Consider the following 27,026-nt stretch of genomic DNA (forward strand, 5'->3'; position numbering starts at 1 on the left):
GGATTACGGTGACATATGTGCATTTCTTCATAAAAATAATTCTGTTTTCCAATGATGTAACTTCTTGAAAAATTTCCCTCATGTCTATAAAGGTCTAGCATCCCAAATCCTTCCTGAAAGGATTTTAAAACCTGAGGTAAATAAAACACACAGGTGTGTGCACATGTGCACACACACATATTTACACTTCTGATTCTTATTTTGTAAAATGGCTTGAGAAGAGAAAAAAAGATACACAAATTTTCTACAGTAATAAATCTCTCCTTCCTTGCTATTTGTTTTTATTGCTTCCCTATAGAGCTTTGTACTTTAACAAACATATAACTTTAACTACGGATAAAGACAAAAGGATAGTGCATGACAAACACATCACACATGAAACACTCCCCCCCTCACCCCAATTATTTGTTCTGAAAAATTATAGTCCATTTAACTTATTTTAATTTAGGTGCAATTCCAAAGGTATAAAAAGGCCTTATCACTAAATCAAGACTTGAGTCCTTGTTTTACAACAGTTTCCATCATGTTAAAAAGAAGAAAAAGAAGGAAAAAAAAGGAAACCAGCATTGCATACCTGTTACATTGATTCTCATGTTTAATTCTACTTCTATACATAGCATTTTGATTTTAATCTACTGCATTTAGAGATCACATCATATATACTTGTACAGTATAACATCTAGGTAGAATATGTTTTAACATGATAAAATCATAAATTACAGTTCATTTAATAAATTATCAGGGTGATGCATGCAATCTCCTTCCAAGCTGTGACCATCACTCAGTACAGTTTGCCCCGTATCTTGTTGAGAGGTCCTGCATTCTGCCTTTTTGGGTCTGTCTTCAGATTATCAAGAGGCTCACCCAGTGCCCAGTGCCCTGCACCAATTGGTCAGTGTTGCCTTATACACCTCGCTGTGATCCCATCACCAATACCTTCTCAACCCCTAAGTTGGCACACATATGGAATTCCACTCGGTGGCCTTCCTCAGCCACAGGAGATCACAGTGAAGCGCTTAGAAATGCAAGACATGTTGTGGAGGACGATGCCCAGCAGGAAGACCAGGACGCAGGCCACCAAGATCACGGTACACACCCCTGACCACGTGGAGCTTTTCACCACGCCCCTCCGGTCTGGCTCCTCCTCCATCACAGCATCTTGGGGCAGCGCCCCCTGCAGAGGCTGCTGTTCTGTCGGGATCGTCACCACGGTGACAGACTTTTGCTGGTTGCCCGGCAACAGGCGGCAGCCAATGTCTCCAGGCAATAACGCTCGCTCCTTGGAGATGGGCAAAGGGAGCATGTAACACCCGTTGCTAGGAAGTTTGATGAAGACTGGAGTGTGCTCCGATGTGTGCGGGATGGCGATGACCGCAAGCACCTCGGGATCGTCGGGGAGCTGAGAGACGGAGAACCCCGGAGGAAGCTTGGTGATACCTCGGCACCAGGGGCACCTCAGGTCCTTCTGGCTCGTCCTCATTTGCTGGAGGCAAACAGAACAGCAGGTATGTTTGCAGTCTAACAACTTGGGCCTCCGTCGAGGACTGTAATAATTGAAACAAATCTGACATTCCAGCAAAGAATCTTGGGAAAGGGTCTCCATCCTAATCTCAGGGCTGGGAGGGTGGATCTCCTAGGACCTGATGGGTTAGTTTACGAGCTAAAGTAGGGTGGAGTTCTGCTCAGGATACACTCTCTTTCTTGGTGTCCTTCCAATGCAGGAAAGTGACCAGGAAGTTCATAGGCATCTATCACACTTGGTCATGCCTGAAGGAAATACAGAACACAAGTAAGGTTAATTAGAGAAATCCACCCAAAATCGGGAAGAGAATGGGTGTCTTTATATATGTTTACACACACACACACACACACACACACACACACACACAATTTCAAACCACCCAAGAATCTCTTTTCATCCAGAAATCTAAAATAAGAGATTTACAGCAGCCAGACACTTCCCTCCATCTCCCTCACCCAGAAAATCACTAGTTGTTTTCAATCTTAACCTTCTCTTCACAAAAACTTTCAAGAGCATAAATCTAAATTAAATCTTGACAATGAGTAAGGATCTAAAAGTGTTTCTACCCACAAAACAGTGGACTGCCCTGGACATACAGAAGGTAATGTTAATGAAAGCTACATGTACATGCCAAGGCAATCCTATGCTTCAAATAGGTTCCCAAGGACAATGAGATTCATTTTCAAAGAAACAAAATATGTCAATAGGTGCAGTAGGTCCCTTAGCTTCCCTGGGAAATTAACTTCACACACGTTTCCACATTTTTATAGGGATTTGAGTCCCTTTCCTGCTAGAAAAAAAATCCTAAGGACCACAAAGAATTGACAACTTTCCCAAAGATACTTCCTTAATCCCTTAAATCTATAAAAATAATCTATATTTTTATCATTTTTTGTTTTCCTTGTTTCTCTTGCATCCAATAATAGTAACATATTTGCTTAGTACTTTGAAGTTTGCAAAGCACTTTACATATATCTTATTTGAGTCTCATGACAATCTTGAGGATACTATATGCAATAGTATACCTATTTTATAGATGAGGAAACTGGTGCTGAAGAAAATTAAGTGATTTTTGTGTTTCCCCATTAAATGTCTGAGTGTCAGAGGTAGCAGGCATGCAGACTCTCCTAAGAAACAATTTTTCTCTGATCTTTGTGACTTTGTCACTCCAAGACTGCTTTCAACCTATGAATCAATTGACAAGTATTTATTAAGCACCTATGTTCTTGTGTCAGATACTGGGATCACAGAGAAAAAACTTAGCGAATTCTACCATCAAAAATCTTACATTCTATCAAAACGACACACATTATATATATGTATACATGTATATATAATGTAAATATAAAGAAAATTTGAGGTGGAATAAAGTACTAGCAACTGGGGTGGTGAAGGGAGTTAGAAAGGATGTGACCTTAAACCTTAAAGACCTAAGTAATGAGTGAGAATTGCCTTCAGAGATAAGACAGTAAATTATCTGTGCAAAAGACAAGAGAATGGATATGAAAGGGTGAGGAATGGCAAGAAATGGGCAACCCAGGTATAATCCAGCAAAGCAAACAACAAACACTTCTTAAGTGCTTATGTGCTGGAAAGAGTGCAGATTTTGAAGTCAAGATGATTTGGAGTTCAAATCTTCACTTTGATGCTTATTATCTATGTGACCTTAAGCAAGTCTCAGCCTCCCAGAATGTCAGTTTCCTCATCTTGCAGATGAGGAGGTCAGATTAGATGCCTTCTAAGCTTCCTTCCAACTCTGGATCTCTGATCCAAGCCCCAGTTGAATTTGAGTGAAGGGGAAATAATATAGAAGCCAGAAAAACATGGGCCAGATTGGGAATAACTTAAAATGTCATATAAATAGAGGAATCTATATTTGACCCCAAGCAACTATTTTTTTTGTTTTTGTTTTTAAAAGCTTAACTTCTGTCTTAGACTTGATATTAAGTATAGGTCCTAAGGCAGAAGAGTAGTAAGAGATAGACAATTGGGGTGAAGTATCTGAGGCCAGATTTGAATCCAGGATCTTCCATCTCAAGGCCTGGTTCTCTATTCACTGAGCCCACAGCTGCCTCCAAGCAACTAGCTTTTAAAGCAGTGATACAGACAAGAATATCACTTTTGTGGCTGTAAGTGGTATGGAATATGAATTGCAAAACAGAGACTTTGGGGAGGTCAAATGGAGATTAACTATAGAAATTCAAGCAAGAGGTAATGAGGACCTTGAAGACATGACTGACTACAGAGAAGGGAATGGATGTTAGATATGTGGTAGAGGTTAAGTCAATAGGACTTGGCAACTGATCGAATATGAGGGACAAGGGGAAAGTAAGGAACTGTGTATAAACTCCATACTACAAACTGAGACGACTAGGAGCCATGGAGATAGCAAACTTGAATAACTAGAAGTCTGGTAGCACTTTTCATAGAAATAAAGAAAAATGGTAAGAATGGTGGAGTGGAACATAATGACATGTATTGGCAGGTTAAGTTTGAGGTACCTGCAGGACATCTAGTGTCCAGAATTTGTCCTCACAAATGTTTCTAATAGATTTGGATCACTTTAAGAACTATATGATTTCACCTATACAATATATCAATAGAATATTTCTTAGACAATTAGCTTAAAAATTCATTACAATAATTATGATTCTGGAGGACTCACGATGAAGCTTCCTATCTACCTCCTAACAGAATAAAGACTAAGCCATATATACACACACATACACACTTGTATACACGTATATGCTCCATATATGTATATGTGTATATATGTACATATATATTTGGACACAGGCACATAAAGATGGGAACTAAAGAAAGTGGATTTTCTTTGATTGAAAAAAAGGAAAATTTGATTTTTAAAATTCCTAAAAATAACCTATCAAAAGGGATCATTTTCCCCTTCTGCTCCATTACTCTTCCTGAGATTTCATCTCCTTTTCTGAACCAAAGGCACATGTGACAATCATAGAAAGAAGATATAAACAATCTAAAAATGCTGGTTGCCATTATAAACTTAAATTTTGTTCACCTCTTTATCCTGTTTCATCTCTTTCCTAGGTGCAAGAGGAAAACTTCTTCCAGGTACCATTACTCTCTGATCATTATCAACTATTGTGTGGTTAATGTGCTCATTAACAAAACATTCCTGCAAACTTGGCATATTTTTCATTTAACTGAATTCCATCTTTGGTCTGACTTCTATGGTAAAATTAAGGGCCTATAAATCCAGAGAAGCACTTTGGTTCTTAGGATGTAGTGATATAGTGAAACAGGTATTGGACTTGGAGCCTGGATTTGAACCTAGGATCCAACACTTTTTTAGTTGTTGTGTCCATGAGCACTCCTCACAAAGTCTCTCTGGACTTCAGAATCAGATGGAGTTTCCTCCCAAAGGAATAGTCCATACCAATGAGATCATAGGTACAGTACCTAGCGGGCACTTAATAAGTACTTTCTGAATTGCTGAACTCATTAGCTATTTATCAAAGGATGTCCTAATTAGGGTCTATTGTCTTGCCAATGTGTTGTCTGTTGTATATCATTGACTATAAAAATAGACTGTCAGGCAATAGTTGAAATACATAATTCAATAGAGGAAGATTCAATTAGATGGAACAGCAAGGACAAGATGGCAGGTACATATTTTGCGAATTTGGGAAGGACTTTTTTTTGAATGACAGGTAATTACTGTATTTCTGCAACCTTCCAGGACACCACCAGGTGGGGGGGGCAGCAAATAAATTTTTGTTACTTAAAATGAAAATGATTTTTAAAAATTCCTTATTGTGGCACATGATTGTGGTGGAATACTATTGAACTGTAAGAAATGAAGTGCAGGTTAATTTTAGAAAAACATAGAAAGACCTACATGATATGAAGAATGAATTTAACAGAACCAAGAGAATATTACATGTCACAGCAAAAGAAATATTGTTTGAAGAATGACCTTAAATGAAGAATGAAGAATGTATGTCCACTTCCAGAGAAAGAACTGATAAATGGAATTAAGACATAGTTTCATATATGAACATATGTTTTGTCAAATGATGCCTTCTCTAATAGGGAGAGGAGAGAAGAGGGAGCTAACTAGGTATTTTAACATAACAAACAAATAAATACATTTTAAACAAATTTTAAAGCCCTTACCTTCTGTCTTAGAATCATACTAAGTGTAGGTTCCAAAGCAGAAGAGCAGTAAGGGCTAGGCAATTGGAGATAAATGATTTACTCAGGGTCACACAGCTAGGAAGTATCTGAGACCAATAGAGATTTCAGATGGTGGTAGATTCACCAAGGTATCAGAAATCTGATCTAGGTGTGCTGTGACCATGCTATCTATCAAATATTATTCAGTGTCTACAGTCTATCCAGCATTATACAAAACACTCTCTTGCCAAAGATATTTGCTGGTTCCCTGGGACATGTCACTTGAGCAGCTAATCCTCCCAAAACTTCCTCCCATTACTACCATTTTTACACAGAGGAAACTTGATTTAATTATAACTTCTTTAAATTTAAATTTTATTACTTCTGTACTTCCATCCATTTAGCCCAAACATAATGAAGTGTCAAATGTCCTTTTTAAGACCAGAAAAAAGTTAGAGCCTAAAAAAGTTAGTATTTTCAGAACTTGAACATTTAAAGTATTTTGACAGGAGAATTTCTAATTTATAAATAATCTCATTCTATATTAAACCACACTGCAGTGCCTTCCAGTTTATTTTCTAGGGCATAATTAGTGATGATGACGATTAGTTAGGTAAAGAGAAGGGAATTTATGAAGCTGTAGACTGAATCTAATGATGAATCACCCTTTTGCCCCTCTCATGATAAACTAGAAAGTCCTGAGTAAACTTTGTAGAAAGAAAGGAAATGAAAAGAAGTGTCTAAACAGGTTAGAAGACACTCATGTACAATTTCAAATATGGCACAGGAAAGCAAATTTTGGTGAGTTGTGAATTGCTTTTTTGGCTTTATTAAGAGATAAAGGTTATAGTATTCAAATCTTGAGTACTTTTACAACTTATTATCATAGTACTCAATTTGATTCTTCTAGAATGAGAAACATTATATAGGTATCACATATATAATGTATGTATTTTATATAAATATAAAAATATTTCACATAAATGTTTGTGAATATGCATATAAATAGAGATACATATGGCACTCCGTAAACCTTCAAGTACCATATAAAGGCTAGCTATCATCTTTATATAGGAAAATAAATGGCACAGTGAATATTCTTGGACCTGGAGTTCAGGAAGACTCGAGTTCAAATTTGACTTCAGACATTAAATAGCTGTGTATCCCTGAGCAAGTTAACTGCCACTTGTCTGAGTTTCCTCATTTGCAAAATGGGAATCATAACACTCAAGGTTATGAAGATAAAATGGGGATAATGAGAGCATAATGTTTACACAGTATTTTGCAAACCATAAAGCATAATATAAATGCTAGCTATTATAATTATTAATATAACTTATAAAGGATTAAGACAATGTTAAAACTTGAATGATCAGAACAAAAGCACACCTTAATTTTGTGATTGATATATTGGAAAAAAATTGTCATAGAAAAAGGCAAAAAAAAAAGTTTTTTGAGATTTCTAGGAAACATTTCAATGTTTTTAGTTTCTTTTTCCAGCACAGAAAAATTTCTTCAGAATATTTTCATAAATAACAGAATTTAAAACCTCTTCATAAGAAACATTTTATAATACTTTTCATGAAACTTGTCAATGGTGCTAGAATAAATGTATCCTACCTTAATTCCAGTCCTGGGAACATCTGACTAGAATGAGATAAAATAAGTAACCCAGAAAAGTAAGGGGGTTAGCCTAGATGGCTTCTTGCAGCTCTAAAATTTAAGATCTCATGATTCTATGCCTAGATTCTCAGGAAAAGTCATATATTCTGATTTAAATTAATGGCAATTTTGTTAACAATAATGATTCATCTTGAACCAGTTTCATGATTTCACATTGATTACATCTTAATAATCAGGAACTATTTTAATGAATGGTTCTGTACAATGCCCTTTAATGGCTCTTTTGATTCTTTCAAATCTTATCTATGGAGAGGGCCAGAGTACAAACTATGCTATACTGTTCCTCTTTCTCTCTTGAGTTTTATGATTTTTCTTCGGAATGTGGATCATATTAAGAAATAATACAGCAAAGTATTACAAATATTTAAGCAGGATTATACAAAGTAATTAAAATTCTACTTATCTTAGTATTTCCGTAAACAAAAACTACTTACTTATGTTGGATCTTAGGAAACTCCAATTAGGAATACCAATAGAAATGACTTGAGTGGTAATAGATGTCCTAATAGCTATACTGTCATCTTGTACATGAGCATCTGAGTCTTAATAAAAACTATTTCTAAACACAATTTTTGACAGTTTAAATTCAATTAACTCAAGAACTCAAAATTCAAATAACTCAAGAACTCAAAACAATCAACAGAGGCTGAAGACAATTTGGGAAAAGGAAATGCGTGATCTAAAATAAGAAAATAATATCTTAAAAAGCCCAAATTGACCAGCTGAAAAATGAAGCAAAGAAGGTGAAAGATGATCTACAAAGAAAATCAGACCAGAAGGAGAAGGATGACCAAAAAGCCAGGGGTGAAATTCTGTCTTTAAAAATTGGAATTAAACAACTGAAAGCAAATGACTTCACAAGGCAGAAAGAATATATAAAACAAAATTTAAAAAATGAAAAATTTGAGGAAAATATGAAACACCTCATTGACACAACCACAGATCTGGAAAACAGATCTCGAAGAGACAATTTAAGAATTATTGGTCTACCTGAACTTAATGCAAAAGAAAAAGCCTGGACATCATCCTACAGGAAATTATACAAGAAAACTGTCCTGACATTCTCGAACAGGGGGGAAAAGTAGAAATTGAAAGAATCCACATATCACTTCCCACATTTAATCCATAACTGATGACTTCCAGGAATATTATAACTAAATTCAAAAACTATCAGACCAAGGAAAAAATATTACAAGCTACTAAGAAGAAGTCATTCAGATATCAGGGAACCACAGGATAACATAGGAACTGGCTGCATCTACATTGAAGGACCAGAAGGCATGGAATATAATATTCCAGAAAGCAAGAGACCTGGGTCTACAACCAAGAATTAGCTATTCAGCAAAACTGACTATATTCTTGTAGGGGAAAGTATGGTCATTCAACAAAATCGAAGACTTCCAAGCATTCGTAAAGAAAAAAAGACACAGAGACTTTGCTGCTCAAACACAGAATTCAAGAGAATCACCATAAGGTAATTAAGAGAGCAGGAAAAAACAAAACAAAACAAAACAAAAATCCTTTTCTTTAAGGGATTCAATAAGTTCAATTGACTTATATCCCTATAAAAAAAGATATTTGTAACTCTTAAAAATTGTTATTATCAATAGGGTAGCTAGAAGAAGTATACTTAGAGGGAACAGGGACAAACTGTATAGGATAAAATTTCAGATATATGTGTGGTGTGTGTGTGTGTGTGTGTAGATTATATATAATATATATGTATAAATATGTATACAACTAGAGGTAAAAAAAGGAAATAATATTAAGAGAAATGGGAAAACAGACAAAATGGAATAAATTTATATTTCATCATGAAGCATGTGGGACAAACAGGAGAGAAAACCAATACAATGTGTTGTAGATAAATTAATAAAGTAGGTTATAAATGTTTAAGATTAGGTATTAGTAGGATACTTATCAAGCAAGGCTGGAGAATACTAAATGGAAAATTTTGGTATTTGTTCAAATGGACGGGTAAAGAGGTTGGAGAAAGGAAATACTTAATTCTTAAGTGCATTTAAATTAACTTAAAGAGGGAAGAACAATCAGATCCATTGGGGCAGAGAATTGATTTGCACCCTATAGAAAAGTAGAAGGGTAACAAACGGACTGGTGGGGAGGAAAGCAATACTAGGGAGGGGGAGGGGAAGGGGAAGGGAGCATAGCTTAAAAAGACCCTGAAGAACAATAAGAGAGGAATAAGAAGGGAGGAGAGAGAAAGGGAAGTACAATAAGGAGGGGATTGGGGAAGGATTAAAAACCAAACACTAGGGACAGCTGGGTAGCTCAGTGGAGTGAGAGTCAGGCCTAGAGACAGGAGGTCCTAGGTTCAAACCCGGCCTCAGCCACTTCCCAGCTGTGTGACCCTGGGCAAGTCACTTGACCCCCATTGCCCACCCTTACCAATCTTCCACCTATGAGACAATACACCAAAAGTTAAGGGTTAAAAAAACAAAAAACAAAAAAAACAAACAAACATTGGTTTAGAAGGAAACAGTGAAAGAAGAAAGGGAACCAAAATGTCTGGGATTACACAGTTGATAATTATAACTCTGAATGTGAATTGGATGAGCTCGCCCATAAAACAGAAGCAAATAGCAGAGTGGATTAGAAACCAAAATCCTACCATATGTTGTCTATAAGAAACACACATGAGACAAGTAGACATATGTAGAGTAAAAATAAAAGGTTGGAGCAAAATCTATTGGGCTTCAACTCAGAAAAAGAAGGCAGGAGTTGCAATCATGATTTCTGACAAAGCCAAAGTAAAAATAGATCTGGTTAATAGAAATAAGGAAGGTAATTACATCCTGATAAAAGACAGTATAAATAATGAAGAAATAGCAGTACTCAACATGTATGCACCAAATGGTATAGCATCTAAATTTCTAAAGGAGAAACTGGCAGAGCTCAAGGAGGAAACAGATAATAAAACTATATTAGTAGGAGACTTGAACCTTCCCCTTTCAGAGTTAGATAAATCAAATAAAAAAATAAACAAGAAAGAGATAAGAGAGGTAAATGAAATCTTAGAAAAATTAGAGTTAATAGATATATAGAGAAAAATAAATAGGGACAAAAAAGCATACGCCTTCTTTTCAGCAGCACATGAAACATTCACAAAGATTGACCATATATTAGGACATAGAAACATGGCAAACAAATGCAAAAAACAAGAAATAATAAATGCAACCTTATCAGATCACAATGCAATAAAATAGTTATTAGCAAGGATACATGGAGAGGTAAACCAAAAACTAATTGGAAATTAAATAATATGATTCTCCAAAATAAGTTGGTTAAAGAACAAATCATAAAAACAATAATTTCATTGAAGAGAATGACAACAATGAGACTTCTTACCAAAACCTATGGGATGCAGCCAAAGCAGTACTAAGGGGGAAATTTATGTCAACTTGTTTTATATACCAATATTAGTTTAGATTTTTTTCCCCTGGAAAATTGTGGTTTTCTTGACCAATAAAGATAAAACCCCATTGAGAATTCCTCATGGGTATTTTTCTTCATAGTCCTTCCAAATGATTTCTGCTCTTTCCTCCTTGGTTAGATTGATTTGTTGGGTTAGTTCATTGGATGTAGGGTAGTAGAGAGTGAGGAGTCAAATATGATTCTGAAGTTGGGAAAATCTCTATCTTTCATGTCTGTCCTTAACACAGACATCACTCCAAGCCTTCATCATCTGTCTTGCTTGGACTATTGCAACAGTTCCTAATTGGTCTCTGACTCAAATCTTTCCCCTCACTAATCTATTCTCCACCCAATTGTCAAAGTTATTTTCTTTCTTTTGGGCATGTTTTGAGGGAGGAAGAGAAAGAGTAGAGAGAGACAGAGACAGAGAGACAGAGTCAGAGACAGAGAGACAGAGAAGGAGAGATTGAGAGATAGAAAGGGAGGGGGGAAGGAAGAGAAGGAGAGAGAGACAGAGAAAGAGAGGGAGAGAAAGACAGGAGAGAGATGGATAGATATAAAAGATACATCTACACACAATATAATTGATAAACCATTAAATGTATACATATTAGGAAGTATGCTCAAGTTATTTTTATTGATAGAAGCATGTGATCTAAAAAGTCTGGTGACATGAGGACCTGACAAAGGAGATTAATAAATACTAGTTCCTAAATACTGAAATTTAGCCCAGAGAAAAGACTTATAGGGAAATGGGGCTGTCTTCAAGTATTTGAAGGAGTATCACAATAAAGAGGGATTAGACTTGTTCTGGTTTGATCTCAGAGGGCATAACTGGAAGTGATGGGGAGAAGTAACAAATTTCATTTTGAAAGAAAGAAAAATCCCTCCCTAAAAAAGGAAAGTTCTCAAAAATATAATTGGGCACCTTCAGATACTTCTAGCTGTGTGACCCTGGATAAGTCATGTAACCCCCCCCCCCCCCCCCCGCCAAGCCCTCACCACTTTTCTCCTTTGGAACAAATACACATTACTCAGTCTAAGATAAAAAGGTAAGGGTTGTTTTGCTTGTTTGTTTTTTAATGTGGAATGGGCTGACTGCCTTTGGAGTTCATGTTTACCTTTCTCTGTAGGCTTCAAAGTAGAAACTGAATGCCTACTTGATAGGGATATTATGGGGCAAAAGGGGTTCCTGTTAGGTGTAGGTTGTGCTAAATGGTTCCTGAGTCTCTTCTCTCTTAGATTCCATAAACACTTGTTCATGAGAAATAGTCCCCAAGAGAGCAAAGAACAGAGGACAAAACATGACTCTAGGTGTGAGAAAGAAAAAGAATTACAATCCCTTTCTTAATGGAGGGGATGTGGCAAAATTAAGACACTAATGCATTGTTGGTGGAACTATGAACTGATCCAACCATTCTAGAGGGAAATTTGGAACTATACCCAAAGAGTTATAAAACTGTGCATACCCTTTGACGCAGTAATGCCATTACTGTGTCTATATACCAAAGAAATAATAAAAAAAGGGGAAAGGACCTACTTGTACAAAAATATTTATAGCAGCTCTTTTTGTGGTGGCAAAGAATTGGAAATTGAAGGAATGTTCATCAACTGAGAAATGGCTAAACAAATTGTGGTATATGTTGATAATGTAGTACTATTGTGCCATAAGAAATGATAAGCAAGATGATTTCAGAAAAACCTGGAAAGACCTGTGGGAACTGATGCAGAGCAACATAAACAGAACTAGGAGAACATTGTACACAATAACAGCAATATTGGATGATAACTATCTGTGAAAACTCAGCTCTTAGCAGTGCAATGATCTGGGACAATCCTGAAAGACTTATAATGGGGAATACTACCTACCTCCAGAGAAAGAACTATTGGAGTCATCTGTCACATCAGTATATCTTTGGTTTTATTGTAGGGTTTTGGTTATGTATGAGCTCATTCTTACAACAGTAACTAATATGGAAGTGTGTTTTGCATGACAATAAAAAATGAAAAAAATAACACACATGCCAGTAAGAAGAATACAGTCTAGTGGATTACGGAAACAAATGAGAAGAGATCTAGACACAGCATCCTTTGAACATTTTGAAACATGCTTTCACAAGAATGTTGAATTGAGGTGGAACCTAAGATAAGTCTCAAAATATAAGGTTTCTGAAAGACAGAACTGAAAACTTGGTGCTTGACAGGCACCAAGATGCAAATTCTTGTAAGAGAATAGTTTGTATAGAGTTTAAGAAAAAATTAAAAATCCATTTGGTTAGCTGGAAAGGTAGTTTAGAGGCAAGTCTGTAGAGGGTTTTAAATACTATGAAATAGATGTTATGTTTTATCATGGCAGCAATAGAGACTCACCAAAGGTTTTGAGCAGCAAAGAGATTAGATCTGACTTGTATTTTTGGGAGACTTTCATGGCAACTGTGCAAAGAACTGATTTGAAATCTCAGACCACCATTTGAGAAACCAGTCAATAAACCATCTGAAAGGTCATGAAGGTCTGTGGTAGCTGATCAGAAAGGAGGAGGACATAGCAGAGTGGTATTGTGGAGTTTGGTTAAGAGATCTGATAAGTGAATAGAAGTAGGTAGAGAAAGAGGAGATTTCAAACCTGGATGATAGAAAGATGTAAATTACTTTCAACAAAAAATAGAAAAGTTAGGAAAAAGAAGGATTTAGAGGAAAAGATGAGTTCAGTTTCAAGCAATGAGTCTGAGGTAGTAGCAAATCATTAAGGTGGAATTCTTTCTGCATAACTGCTTCTGATTTAATGTGTGAAGCAAGAATAAGGACTAAGAATTTAAAAAATAGCCATAGCTGAAAGAGTCAAGAGGATATAGATTTCAGTCCTAGCTTTGCTATCTCACAAAATCTCTGAATCTAAGTGCTGGATGGGACTCCACAGAGTAATATAGAATACCCAAATACTTATCCTGCTTTTGCTTAGACTTCTAGAGAAAGGTAATGTACTATCTCCAAAGGCAACCTATTCCACTTTGAGAAATGCTTTAATTGTGTTTTCTTACATGAAGACTAAATTTTTCTCTTTGGAATTTCTACCCCTTTCCTCTGTGACCTTGAATTAATAAGTCAATAAGTTTATCTTCCTGTTCCTTACCTATGAAATAAGGTGGTTGGACTAGATTTCTAAAGTCCCTTTAGGTTTTCATCTTGTACTTAAATCCAATTTTTTTAAAAAAAGAAGTCACCTTTGGTAATTTTAGTCAATATCATTTCTGACTCAGACCTTACTTCCAAAATTCATAGATGGTCATTACTGAAAGTACTCTAAATCATCTTAAAGAAGAAAATGAGGTCCATGAGACCAAAAAAGCTGTCTGCTTCTGACAGAAGGGTAACGTTGACTTTGACATTAACCAGGGACATTGTTTTATTTTTAGTGTGTTCTGACTACTCAGAGACAATCAAAAAAAAAAGTTGGTGACAGAAAAATAAGGAGTAGGTAGCTATAAAAGACTGTCATGGAATCCCAAAGGTTCTCTGGACAAAGATGCAATCAGATGGACAGACAAATACCAATGGAACAATGATTAATTACCTAGACTGTCAGAATTGAATAAAATTGAAGGCACTAGAAAAGCTAAAATATACAAGTGGTAAAGCAATAAAATTTTTAAAAATACTTATCAGAGACTGAGTATCTGCTGAGGCAAATTAAAGAAATCCAAATATTAAATGGGATGTGAAGCAACAAGAGCACAACTCAGTGTAGAAGCAACATAGAAGGAAGGAAGATTGGAGATATAAATACAAAAGCAAAACTATCTCTGTCCTCAAAAAGTTCACATTCTGCTGGCGGGGGAGGGAACTGGCACACAAATGAGTAATTTTATATATATATATAAATATATGTTTGTCTTTAATCTGTAATAAACAATGTATATAGCATCATGAAATGTCAGAACTTTAAGAGCTTATACAATCCAACCCCCTCATTTTCCATTAGGCTATGGAGCATCAAAAAGGTTAAGTGATTTGTTCTAAGTCACATGGCTAGTTAGGAATAGGAGGAGAACTATATCCCAGGTCTCCAGATTTTTTGCCCAGTGCACTTTCCAGTACACCTCGGTGTCATGGAGAAAATTCCAAAACAACAGGGAAAGTCTTAATGAGAACAAGAGGAAAGCCCATCCTAATGATGTGTGGATGGTATTCTTCAGATTAGAATGCCATTTCTGAATAGTTTCAGGATATGTTTCTAAATCTTACAAAGAGGAGAATGAGTGGTGAGGAAGAATAAGAGAAATATTAATTTTCTAGCTCATTGGCACAAATAGAAAACATTCTCAGTCAGAAACACTCTCATCAAGACACAATGACCCTCAAGATGGTAACAAAATGATTGTCGTCAAAAAAATGGAAGCCAAATGAGCACATGTTTCTGTTCTTAATCCAAAAGGCAGGTTGAACAAATAACTGAGGGTCCTTCTAAGAATGTGGCTTTTGCAGTCTGCTGTACTCTTCAAAGCTGCCTAGGAGCTGCTCCCATATATTAGCTCTCATTTGGAGAGGACCATCCATGGGTTCTCTCTTAGTACATCCCTCAGTGGTTCTCCCTTTTACCTCAGAGCTCCCCTACCATCTATGGTGCAGAGACTGTAACAGAGGTCGGAGATACAAATACAAGAGCAAAAATTCCTTGTCCTCAAAGTGCTTATATTCAACCAGATGGAAAACTTGGCACACAAATGACTAAATTTCATATATGCATATGTGTGTATGTCTACTTGTTACTCAATGAGTCATTCAATCATGTCCAACTCTTCATGATCCCATATAGAGTTTTCTTGGCAAAGATACTGAAGTGGTCTGCAATTTCCTTTTCCAGTGGATTTGGCACAGATGAAGCAAGTTGCCCGTAGTCACACTGCTAGTGAGTGTCTATTGCCACATTTTAATTCAGGCCTTCCCAATTGCATGTCCAGTACTCTATCCACTGAGTCACCTCATTATCACCTTCCATCTACCTATTTATTTAAAATATAAAAACAATTTCTTAGCTACTTAATAGACATAGTACCTGATGTGGCTCTCAGACTTTAGTCTGCCAATGTCTTCTTTTTATAATACGGTCCTGCTAATGAATGACGATTGAATTTGAAGATTAATCTAATTAAATTTATAAGGGGCTCATCATTAGAAGACTAGCTATCACAAGATGAATTTCCTCAGTTTTAGTAACTCACAAACCATGATTGTGATCATCATTTGTAGGTAAGGAAGGACCCATACATATAAAGTCTCAGATCTTTGAATTATGACATCAATTCAATTCAGCAGTATTTTTTGAACATGAAACATTCTAGGTCATAGAGCAAGATTTTGTCAGATTTCTCCTTTATCAAGGAAGGTACATGTATAAACTCTCCAGATTTATTATGTATTCTTTGAATGCTCAGAAGAAGCACATAGAATCACTGATGAAGAACCCTGCATTAATTTGAAGTACCCTAAGGCTAGAAAGAAGTTATGGGGAGGGAAAGCCTTTCTTCAATAGGAAACTAATGGCTTTTTTAGAAAATTCAATTTTATTTTATTTTCAGTTCCAAATTGTTTATCTACTACCTCTTCCCATTGAGAAAGAAAAAAAAAACCAACAACAACTAATTACAAGCAAAATAATAAACATCTTTTGAAATCCCTTGAAATTAACTGGGGAAAAATTGTTCTTGCTCTGCCTCCATACCAACCCCTCTTTTCCCATGTGGGAATCCTTTACCCTTACCTCTTTTCTTCTCTCCTTTTATGAACTGCCTTCATCTATTACAATATAATCTTCTTGAGGGTAGAGACAAACTTCTTTTATACATCCAGTACTTAGCAACAGTGTCTAACATATGGTACTTATTTATAAAATGCTTTTTAATCTAGCTATTATAAACTTAGTAATAACTTCAACAAGTACAGAGTTTGGGGGGGGGGGTTACCTAATATCTTTAAAATTAGTTTATGCAAAGGTCATTTCTATGTTCAATTTCCCTTGATCAGAAAATAACTGTTGCTTGAGTCAGCCTACATTTTATGAATACTAGATGAATCATTTCACAAGCTAAGTCTCATCTTTAAGAATATTTCAAAGAGATTCATAAAGACATTGGCACTAAAAATGACTATCATTTTAGGTCAATGGTCAATCTGCTTATCACTTTACTCATTTTACTTTTTACTTTCTACTGTAGAAATTCAACTTGTGTTGAGTTTTTCCATTTAGGTATATGCAAGTTATATGGGAGAGAAACAAAAGTTCCTAGATAACTGGGGGTGATAAAAACTTATCATCATTCATAATCTTTCCCCTACAATTTCAGATCTGATAAATTATTTATTTTTTCTATTTCCCTTTGAATTGAAAGCCAAATCATACAGCTTTTTCCTTTAGTTTGCAAGATACTTTTCCAGATTCCTTGTTCCATGGAAAACCAAATTAAGAAAAAACAAATCCAAAACTCATGTAAATTTCTCTGACCTTAGACTTCTAGGAAGCTCTTTCCATCACAGCAAAAACATTACAAAAGGTTATCCCAATGAAATAGAAAGAACAATAGACTTCAGAGAAAACTTAATTCTACTACTCTATGTCCTTCAGTAGCTCATGTTATCTTCTAGTTTCCTCATCTCCAAAATGTCTACTGATCTCACAAACCTATATTGAAAAATAAAGTGAAATGAAGTATGTGAAGAACTTTGTAACTATAAGTTATCATAAAAATATAAAAAGATAACTGAGATTAACAAAGTCCTGCCTGACCTTAAGGTTCAACAAACTTGCTAGAGTCACCTATTACAAATTCTCTAGGTATTAAGAGTATCTTTCTAGTAATTCCCTTTACTTATATCTCACTGCATAGTTTTCCCATATTGGGTGAAAATGGAGGGTAGGTAGGAAATTGTAATAAAATATCGAGGAAAAGATTTTTTACTTTCGGCAAAATCTGATAGGCGAGGCAATGGTTTAGAGATAAGAGAATATAACAAAAATTGGTTCTATACAGAACCTTAAGGTTTGAAAAATGCTTTACACATTATTTAAGGATAATAGATAATAAAATGCCATTTGATTTTCAAAAATAGCACCGTGAGAACGGATGGGTTGAGGTGGACATGATAGACTCGAAACTACCACACCAATGCAACTAACAACAATTTGGAAACAGGTCTTGATCAATGACACATGTTAAAACCAGTGGAAATGTGCATCGGCCATGGGTGGAGGGAGAGCGGGGGATGAAGGGGAAAGTAGGAGCATGAATCATGTAACCATGTTAAAAATGAATATTAGGGGCAGCTGGGTAGCTCAGTGGATTGAGAGCCAGGCCTAGAGATAGGTGGTCCTAGGTTCAAATCCGGCCTCAGACACTTCCCAGCTGTGTGACCCTGGGCAAGTCACTTGACCCCCATTGCCTACCCTTACCAATCTTCTACCTATAAGTCAATACACAGAAGTTAAGGGTTTAAAAACTTAAAAAAAAATGAATATTAATAAATGTTAAAAAAAAAATAGCACCGTGAGATTGGTGCTATTATTATCCTCATTTGATAGACAATACTGAGGCTAAAATGTTTTGCCCAAAATCACACAGCTAATTAATAAGAATCTGAGTCTGTCTGGAATTGAACTCAAGTCCTCCTGAATTCAAGTTCAGTAAGTAATAAGTAACAATATATTGGGTATTATAGAATGAAAGGAAGGTTTAGAATCTACTCATTGCCCGAGTACAAGTACATCATATTAAAATAATTAAACAACCCTTGGTTAAAGTTAAGATAATATTCAAGTACTCAGTGGTTTTAGGAGATGTTTGCTACTACAATGAAATTAGGTAAAGAGTTGGTCTTGGAGATTACTCTCTGAATCTCTTAATATTGTAAGCTATTACTTGAACAGCAATTTTTATTTTAAATTTAGATAAATGTTGGAACACTACTATGTCATTGCTTTGTAATTTGATTTATACCAAGGTAGCTTTCAGCAAAGGGATATTAAAGCTCAATGAAACAAGAGTTCTTAAGCTTGTGAGGGCCAGATGTTTCTGTTAATAGAGCTTACAGAAAAAAAAAATATTTCTAGCTAGACACAAATTTTGAAGGTCATTAAAAAGATACACACTAGACACACCATGAATAATGCTCAGTTATTCAGACAAGAGGGCAAAGTGGTCACTGAAACAGAATTTAAAGGAAAATACTTGTAAGCGGCTCTACAACTATAATTCTAAGAATGCTAGATAACTAATCAGCGTTCATTAATATAGCAGATGTAGTATCACCTGCTTCTATCTCCAAACACTGAAAACTAACCACCATATCAAAACAAGGAAATCCTATGTTTTTAGTCTTCCTTCCCTGTTTATGATCTATTCTGGTCACTTCCCCTCCCAACCCCAATCCCACCAATACACCTTCAAAACTTGCCTTATGCTTTAAAAGTTATGTAATTTAAAAGGTCCATTCAATCCACTAAGAAATATAAAAAACTATTGTATATAAAGTATTTTGTTTTTAAATTTTTAGAATGAAATCAAACTGCTTGCATGGAAGAAAAATATGGTAAGAATGTGATCATTCTTCTTCCTCTTTTCATTAACCATATTCACTGTCCTACTTACACCAAAAGACTTAATTTTTATAAAAAAAAAAAAAAACAACAAAAACTACAGTTTTAGTACCAAATACTTAGGCAGCTGGATGGAGTCAGGAAGATGTGATTTCCAACCTTGAGATTCACTTGCTGACCTGAGCAAGTCACTTAACCTCTGTTTTCCTCAGGATTACCATCTATAAAATGGTGCTAATAAAAGCATCTATGGCCCAGTATTGCTTTGAGGATAAAATGAAATAATTTTTATGAAGTGTTTTATAAACCTTAAAGCATTATATAAATGTTAGTTGTTATTACTGTAGTATAAGCTCAAAAATATAATTACTTAGGAATATTAAGTTCTAGCATGTGATCATTTTTTCCAAAAAAAATTAAAAGTTTTCATTTATATATAGCATTTTAAGGTTTATAAAACACGTAAGCCATTTCAATGAATCCTCACAACAACCCTGTGAGATAGGAGCTCTTAGTTATTATCTCTACTTTATAGATAAGGAAAGTAAGAGTGAGAGAGATTTTGCAGAGCTAATAAGTGCCCAGTCTTCTTAACTCCAATTACATTGCTCTGCCCATTGTACCATAATGCCTCATGCATTCATATAACCTTTTTAAGAAAAAGGCACTTCTCTTGGTGTCCCAACTTTCTAGCTCTGAAAACTTGAAAGATACATCACCTATCTATTTTCTTTATTTGTAAAAAAGAGTATTTTAAAAGAAAAAGAAGTTGAAAAATCTATTTTCTCATTTGTAAAATGTATGGACAGCAAATGGTGATTAGACTAAACAAAAGATTCTTACTCTGGGTTAAAATCTGCGGGGATTATTTTTAGAAGTATCTTGATAATTGTATTTCAAATATTATTGGTTTCATTTTTTTAACATTTAATATTTACTTTTTAGAAAAGTTAACATGGTTACATGGTTCATGCTCTTACTTTCCCCTTCACCCCCTGACCTCCCCCACCCCATAGCCGATGTGCATTTCCACTGGTTTTAACATGTGTCATTGATCAAGACCTATTTCCATATTATTGATAGTTGCACTAGGCTAATTGTTTAGTGTCTACATCCCCAATAATATCCCCCTCAACCCATGTATTCAAGCAGTTGTTTTTCTTCTGTGTTTCTACTCCCACAGTTCTCCCTCTGAATGTGGATAGTTTTTTTTTTTCTCGTAAGTCCCTCAGCCTTGCTCTGAATCCTTGCATTGCTGCTAGTACAGAAGTACATTACATTAGATTTTACCACAGTGTATCAGTCTCTGTGTACAATGTTTTCCTGGTTCTGCTCCTTTCACTCTGCATCAGTTCCTGGAGGTCATTCCAGTTCACATGGAATTCTTCCAGTTTATTATTCCTTTGAGCACAATAGTATTCCATCAACAGTAGATACCACAATTTGTTCAGCCATTCCCCAATGAAAGGGCATTCCCTCATTTTCCAATTTTTTGCCACCACAAAGAACATGGCTACAAATATTTTTGTACAAGTCTTTTTCCCTATAATCTCTTTGGGGTATAAACTCAGTAGTGCTATGCCTGGATCAAAGGGCAGAAAGTCTGTTAAAGCCCTTTGGGCATAGTTCCAAATTGCCATCCAGAATGGTTGGATCAATTCACAACTCTACCAGCAATGCATCAGTGTCCCGATTTTGCCACATCCCCTCCATTCATTACTCTCCCCTGCTGTCATTTCAGCCAATCTGCTAGGTGTGAGGTGAACAGAGTTGTTTTGATTCGTATTTCTCTAATTAAGAGAGACTTAGAACACTTGCTCCTGTGCTTATGGATAGTTTTGATTTTCTTTATCTGAAAATTGCCTATTCATGTCCCTTGCCCATTTATCAAGTTGGGAATAGCTTGATTTTTTTGTACAATTGATTTAGCTTCTTATATATTTGAGTAATTAGACCTTTGTCATAAAGATTTTTTTCCCCAATTTGTTGATTCCCTTCTAATTTTGGTTGCATTGGTTTTGTTTGCACAAAACCTTTTTAATTTAATGTATTCAAAATTATTTACATTTTGTAATTTTTTCCAACTCTTGCTTGGTTTTAAAATCTTCCTTTCCCAAAGATCTGACAAGTATACTATTCTGTGATGATTTAATTTACTTATAGTTTCCTTCTTTATATTCAAGTCATTTACCCGTTCTGAATTTATCTTGGTGTAGGGTGTGAGATGTTGATCTAAACCTAATCTCTCCCATATTGTTTTCCAATTTTCCCAGTAGTTTTTTGTCAAATAGTGGATTTTTGTCCCAAAAGCTGGGCTCTTTGGGTTTATCATAGATTGTCTTGCTGACGTCACATAACCCAAGTCTATTCCACTGATCCTCCCTTCTGTGTCTTAACCAGTACCATATTGTTTTGATGACCACTGCTTTATAGTACAGTTTAAGATCTGGAACTGCTAGGCCACCTTCTTTTATGTTTTTTTTTTTCATTATTTCCCTTGATATTCTTGATCTTTTGTTCTTCCAAATGGACTTTGTTATAGTTTTTTCTAATTCAGTAAAAAAAGGTTTTTGGCAGTTTCATAGATATGGCACTAAATAAGTAAATTAATTTGGGTAGAATGGTCATTTTTATTGTGTTAGCTAGTCCTACTCATGAGCAATCAATATTTTTCCAATTGTTCAGATCTAGTTTTAATTGCTTGGAAAATGTTTTGTAGTTGTGTTCATATAATTCCTGTGTTTGTTTTGGTAGGTAGATTCCTAAGTATTTTATGTTGTCTTGGGTGATTTTGAATGGTATTTCTCTTTCTAACTCTTGCTGCTGAGATGTATTGGAAATATATAGAAATGCTGATGATTTATGTGCATTTATTTTGTATCCTGAAACTTTATTAAAGCTGTTGATTATTTCCACTAGTTTTTTAGTTGATTCTCTACAATTTTTTAAGTAGACCATCATAGAGAGTAATAGCTTGGTCTCCTCATTGCCTATTTTAATACCTTCAATTTCTTTTTCTTCTCTAATTGCAATGGCTAGTGTTTCTAGTACAATGTTAAATAATAGAAATGATAATGGGCATCCTTGTTTCACTCCTGATCTTATTGGGAAAGCTTCTAATTTGTCCCCATTGCATATGATGCTTGTTGATGCTTTAAGATATATACTATTTATTATTTTTAGGAAAGGCCCTTCTATTCCTATAACTTTCTAGTGTTTTTAATAGGAATGGGAGTTGTTTTTTATCAAAGGCCTTTTCAGCATCTATTGAGATAATCATGTGATTTTTGTTGGTTTGCTTGCTGATATGGTCAATTATGTCGATGGTTTTCCTAATATTGGACCATCCTTGCATTCCTGGTATAAATCCCACCTGATCATAATGAATAACCCTCATGATCATTTGCTGGAGTCTTTTTGCTAGTATTCCATTTAAGATTTTTGAATCTATGTTCATTAAGGAGATTGGTCTGTAGTTTTCTTTCTCTGTTTTTGATCTACCTAGCTTTGGGATCAGTACCATATTTGTGTCATAAAAGGAATTTGGTAGAACTCCTTCTTTGCTTGTTACGTCAAATAATTTGTATAGTATTGGGATTAGTTGTTCTTGGAATGTTTGATAGAATTCACTTGTGAATCCATCTGATCCTGGGGATTTTTTCTTAGGGAGTTCTTTGATGGTTTGTTCAATTTCTTTTTCTGGTATGGGATTATTTTAGTATTCTATTTCTTCTGCTGTTAATCCAGGAAGTTTATATTTTTGTAAATATTCATCTCTATCACCTAGATTGCTATATTTATTGTCATATAATTGGGCAAAATAGTTTTTAATGATTGCCTTAATTTCCTCTTCATTAGAGGTGAGGTCTCCCTTTTCAGCTTTGATACTGTTAATTTGGTTTCCTTCTTTCCTTTTTTTATTAGATTGACCAGCTTTGTCAATTTTATTTGTTTTTTCAAAGTAGCAGCTGCTAGTCTTATTTATTAATTCAATAGTTCTTTTACTTTCAATTTTATTAATTTCTCCTTTAATTTTTATGATCTCTAATTTAGTTTTCATCTGGGGATTTTTAATTTTTCACTTTCTAGTTTTTTGATGTGTATGCCCAATTCATTGACCTCTGCCCTCCCTAATCTGTTAATATATGCACTCAAGGATATAAATTGCTTTGGCTGCATCCCACAGATTTTGGTAGGATGTCTCATCATTGCCATTCTCTTCAATGAAATTATTAATTGTTTCTATGAGTTGTTCTTTAACTTATTTTGAAGAATCATATTATTCAATTTCCAATTAATTTTTGATTTGCCTTTCAATATGCCCTTGTAATTATTATTTTCGTTGCATTATGATCTGAAAAGGTTGCATTTATTGTTTCTGCTCTTTTGCATTTGTTCACCATATTTCTATGTCCTGGTGCATGGTCAATCTTTGAGAATGTACCATGTGCCACTGAAAAGAAGGTGTATTCCTTTTTGTCCTTATTTATTTTTCTCCACATATCTATTAACTCTAATTTTTCTAGGATTTCAATCACCTCTCTCACCTCTTTCTTATTTATCTTTTGGTTTGATTTATCTAGATAGGAAAGAGGAAAGTTTAGATCTCCCACTTGTATAGTTTTACTATCTATTTCCTCCTTGAGCTCTGCCAGATTCTCCTTTAGAAATTTGGTTGCTATACCATTTGGTGCATACATGTTAAGTACTGATATTTCCTCATTGTCTATACTGCCTTTTATCAGGATGTAATTACCTTCCCTATTTCTTTTGATCAGATCTATTTTTACTTTGGCTTTATCAGTTATCAAGATTGCAACTCCTGCCCTCTTTTTCTCATTTGAAGCCCAATAGATTTTGTTCCATCCTTTCACCTTCACCCTGTGTGTGTCTACGTGCCTCGTGTGTTTCTTGTAGACAACATATGGTAGGTTTTTGGTTTCTAATCCACTCTACTATTTGCTTCTGTTTTATGGGAGAGTTCGTCTCATTCACATTCAGAGTTATGATTGTCATCTGTGTATTCCCCAATATTTTGAAGTCCTCTCCTAATTCTGCCTTTTCTTCTTTCTCTATTTCCTTTTAAACCAATGGTTTGCTTTTAATCAGCCCCCCTAATTCCCACCCTTACTTTACTTCCCCTTTCTACCCCATCCTTTTTTGTTCCTTTCTTATTATTTCTTATTTTTATTATTTTTGGGGGTCAATTAGATTCCCTTCCCACCCCTTTCCCTCCCTTTGTTTCTTTTGTGATCCTATGATCTTTACTTTATTCAGTTAAAAACATTATTCTTTTTGTTTTTGTTTTGTTTTAAAACCTATACCTTCCTTCTTAGAATCAATACTGTATATTGGTTCCAAGGCAGATGAATAGTAAGTGCTAGGCAATGGACATTAAGTCTCTTGCCCAGGGTCACAGCTAGAAAGTGTCTGAGACAGGATTATTACTCAAGATTTGCTCTCTATCTACTGAGATGTCCCTAAAAGCATTATTCTAAGGAGTTCACAGAGCTTCACCAGAATTCTAGGAGTTCTTCTGGACTAAATAAATATTAGTCCATTCCTGTTGTAATTCTGGGAAATGGATCAGTATAGGTTATATATACTATCTCTAGTTGATTTCTTCAATAAAATCCCACTAACCTAGACAATATTCTCCAATAATGCCAACTACAATAAATTTCAAACAGAAAAATCATTGAAGACACTTTTGCTACCAAGTTTTAAATACATTTTATCACTGAATCTTCATTTCTCACCAGTCTCCACTTCTCCACAGTTCTCCATCATGCTCCAGGAACCTCTTCATCCTAGAACATCATTCTGTCTCTAAGCCTCTGCCTTGGGGGCCCCCTTCTACGTAGAAGCTGGATGACTCCCCCCAGAACCTGTGTTTGAGGAAGGAGTCCAGTCCAACCATCTCTTCATTTCCCACCAGGCTTCATTCCTTTGGAATTTCTCCAACCCACTCCCATGCCTGGGTATCTTCTGTCCCCTTCTCCTCAGTTCTCCTTTATGTTTTGTTTTCCTCATTGTTGACTGACTAACTGGAAGGAATCATTTAAATACTTAAATGTACCAAAAAATATTAAAATTGTAATTCCAACAGCAGTAGCTTATCCTACAGGTATAGAAATATTTTTTTCTCTCTATGGGAATAGAGAAGTCATTTGGGATTATGAAATGAGAATGTGTTCCTTTTCCAATCTATGAACAAACATAAAGTAATATAAAAAAAAAAATCACCAAATCTATTCTCAATGACCCTTCAGTTAATACAGTAGGGCCAAAAAGAAAAATAAATCACCTAAATATCTTTGAATTATCCTGTTTACTTGAAACTGGTTTACCTCCCAATGACTTTATACATTTCTGTTTCAGACTTAGAGGTAAAACAATCAAAACATCATTGTTTTCTGTTATATCAACAGAAGTAATTTTAAAAAATAAATATAAACCATTGTTTTAAAAGTAAAGTGTGTGTCTTGTACCAAGGGACTGGAAAGCATATCTTTTAGATGTGAAAAATCTATATATTAAAGGCTTAAAAAAATTATCAAATGTTTATTAAGAACTTTTGTGTGTAAATATTTTGCTAGATTCTGTCACACATACATTATTTAGATAAGACAGCATCCAGCTTCATGGAGTTTATAGTATTGTTCTAACATCATTTAAAAAAATGAAAATGTGATTTGCCTTTTTTATGGAAAAAATAAATTTCAACCTTCTTATCTTTATTTAAATCAAAGCTACCTTAGCTTCATTACATATTATATATGGCAGGGGGAAAAAGAAAATTGTGATTTCGTTCAGAAAATATCATTTGTGGCATTAAAATGACATTTTGTGTACATTCATCTTTGTTTCTAAACACTATTTTTTTTTCAGTCCTCTCTGTTACCTCTTCTAACATTTCTCACTATTTAATAATCAGACAAGCGAATAAATGAAGCACATGCACTCCTTCCTGGGTCCTAAGACAGAATATGCCAGTTCAATAGTGGAAGAATTTTCTTTCCTACCCAAATTCTAGGATTATTACCCAAACTCACAGATCTCCCAAACAGAGAAAATAAGTCAACTTCCCAATTTGGGCATATTTGGTTCTTTTACTCAGGAAGGTAACTACTGCAATAATTGAGAAGTAGCATATTGGACTTGGAGTCAGATAGTCTAGGGTTCAACTCCTGTCCCCATCATTCACTTTTTGGAGCAAGTCATTTAACTCTCTCAGACTCAAGTTCCTCATCTGTAAAATGGGAAGAATAATAATTCCCTTACCAAGCTTATAAAGGTTAAATAAACTAACATATAGTCTCTTTAAACCTTAACGTGCTATATAAATTTTACTTAGTAGTAGGCCTCAAATTATAACCCTAACTGAAACTAATCACTGATACAGAAATTAGTAAATGGATTTTTAAACATTTAAATTTGCTTATTAACATAGCCAGCCTGGTAAAGAAAATATTTGCTGGTTATTAAATAAATTCATACAATACAGTCAAATTTAACTCTTAAAGGGGTGATGGGAAAGAATAATAAGATAGCCTAAAGCAGCTTCAAATATAAGCTGATTTTAAGGACATGATCATTAGAGCTGCAAATGTAATTCCAAACTTATAACAGGAAGCAATGCCTTTCCAA

At 35.0% G+C, this 27,026-nt stretch overlaps 1 protein-coding gene across 1 annotated transcript in view; it reads right to left on the reverse strand.

The window, feature by feature from the left end:
- Nucleotides 1–577: 577 nt before the first annotated feature.
- RNF152 (ring finger protein 152) overlaps nucleotides 578–27,026 on the reverse strand; it is a 68,384-nt gene continuing 41,935 nt past the window's right edge. The window contains exon 2 of the mRNA XM_044665666.1: nucleotides 578–1,767. Within this exon, the coding sequence (XP_044521601.1) occupies nucleotides 989–1,603 (615 nt within the window). The 5' untranslated portion in view covers nucleotides 1,604–1,767 and the 3' untranslated portion in view covers nucleotides 578–988. The remainder of the gene's footprint in view (nucleotides 1,768–27,026) is intronic.

Source organism: Gracilinanus agilis, chromosome 1, assembly GCF_016433145.1.
Source record: "Gracilinanus agilis isolate LMUSP501 chromosome 1, AgileGrace, whole genome shotgun sequence".
Taxonomy (NCBI): Eukaryota; Metazoa; Chordata; class Mammalia; order Didelphimorphia; family Didelphidae; genus Gracilinanus; species Gracilinanus agilis.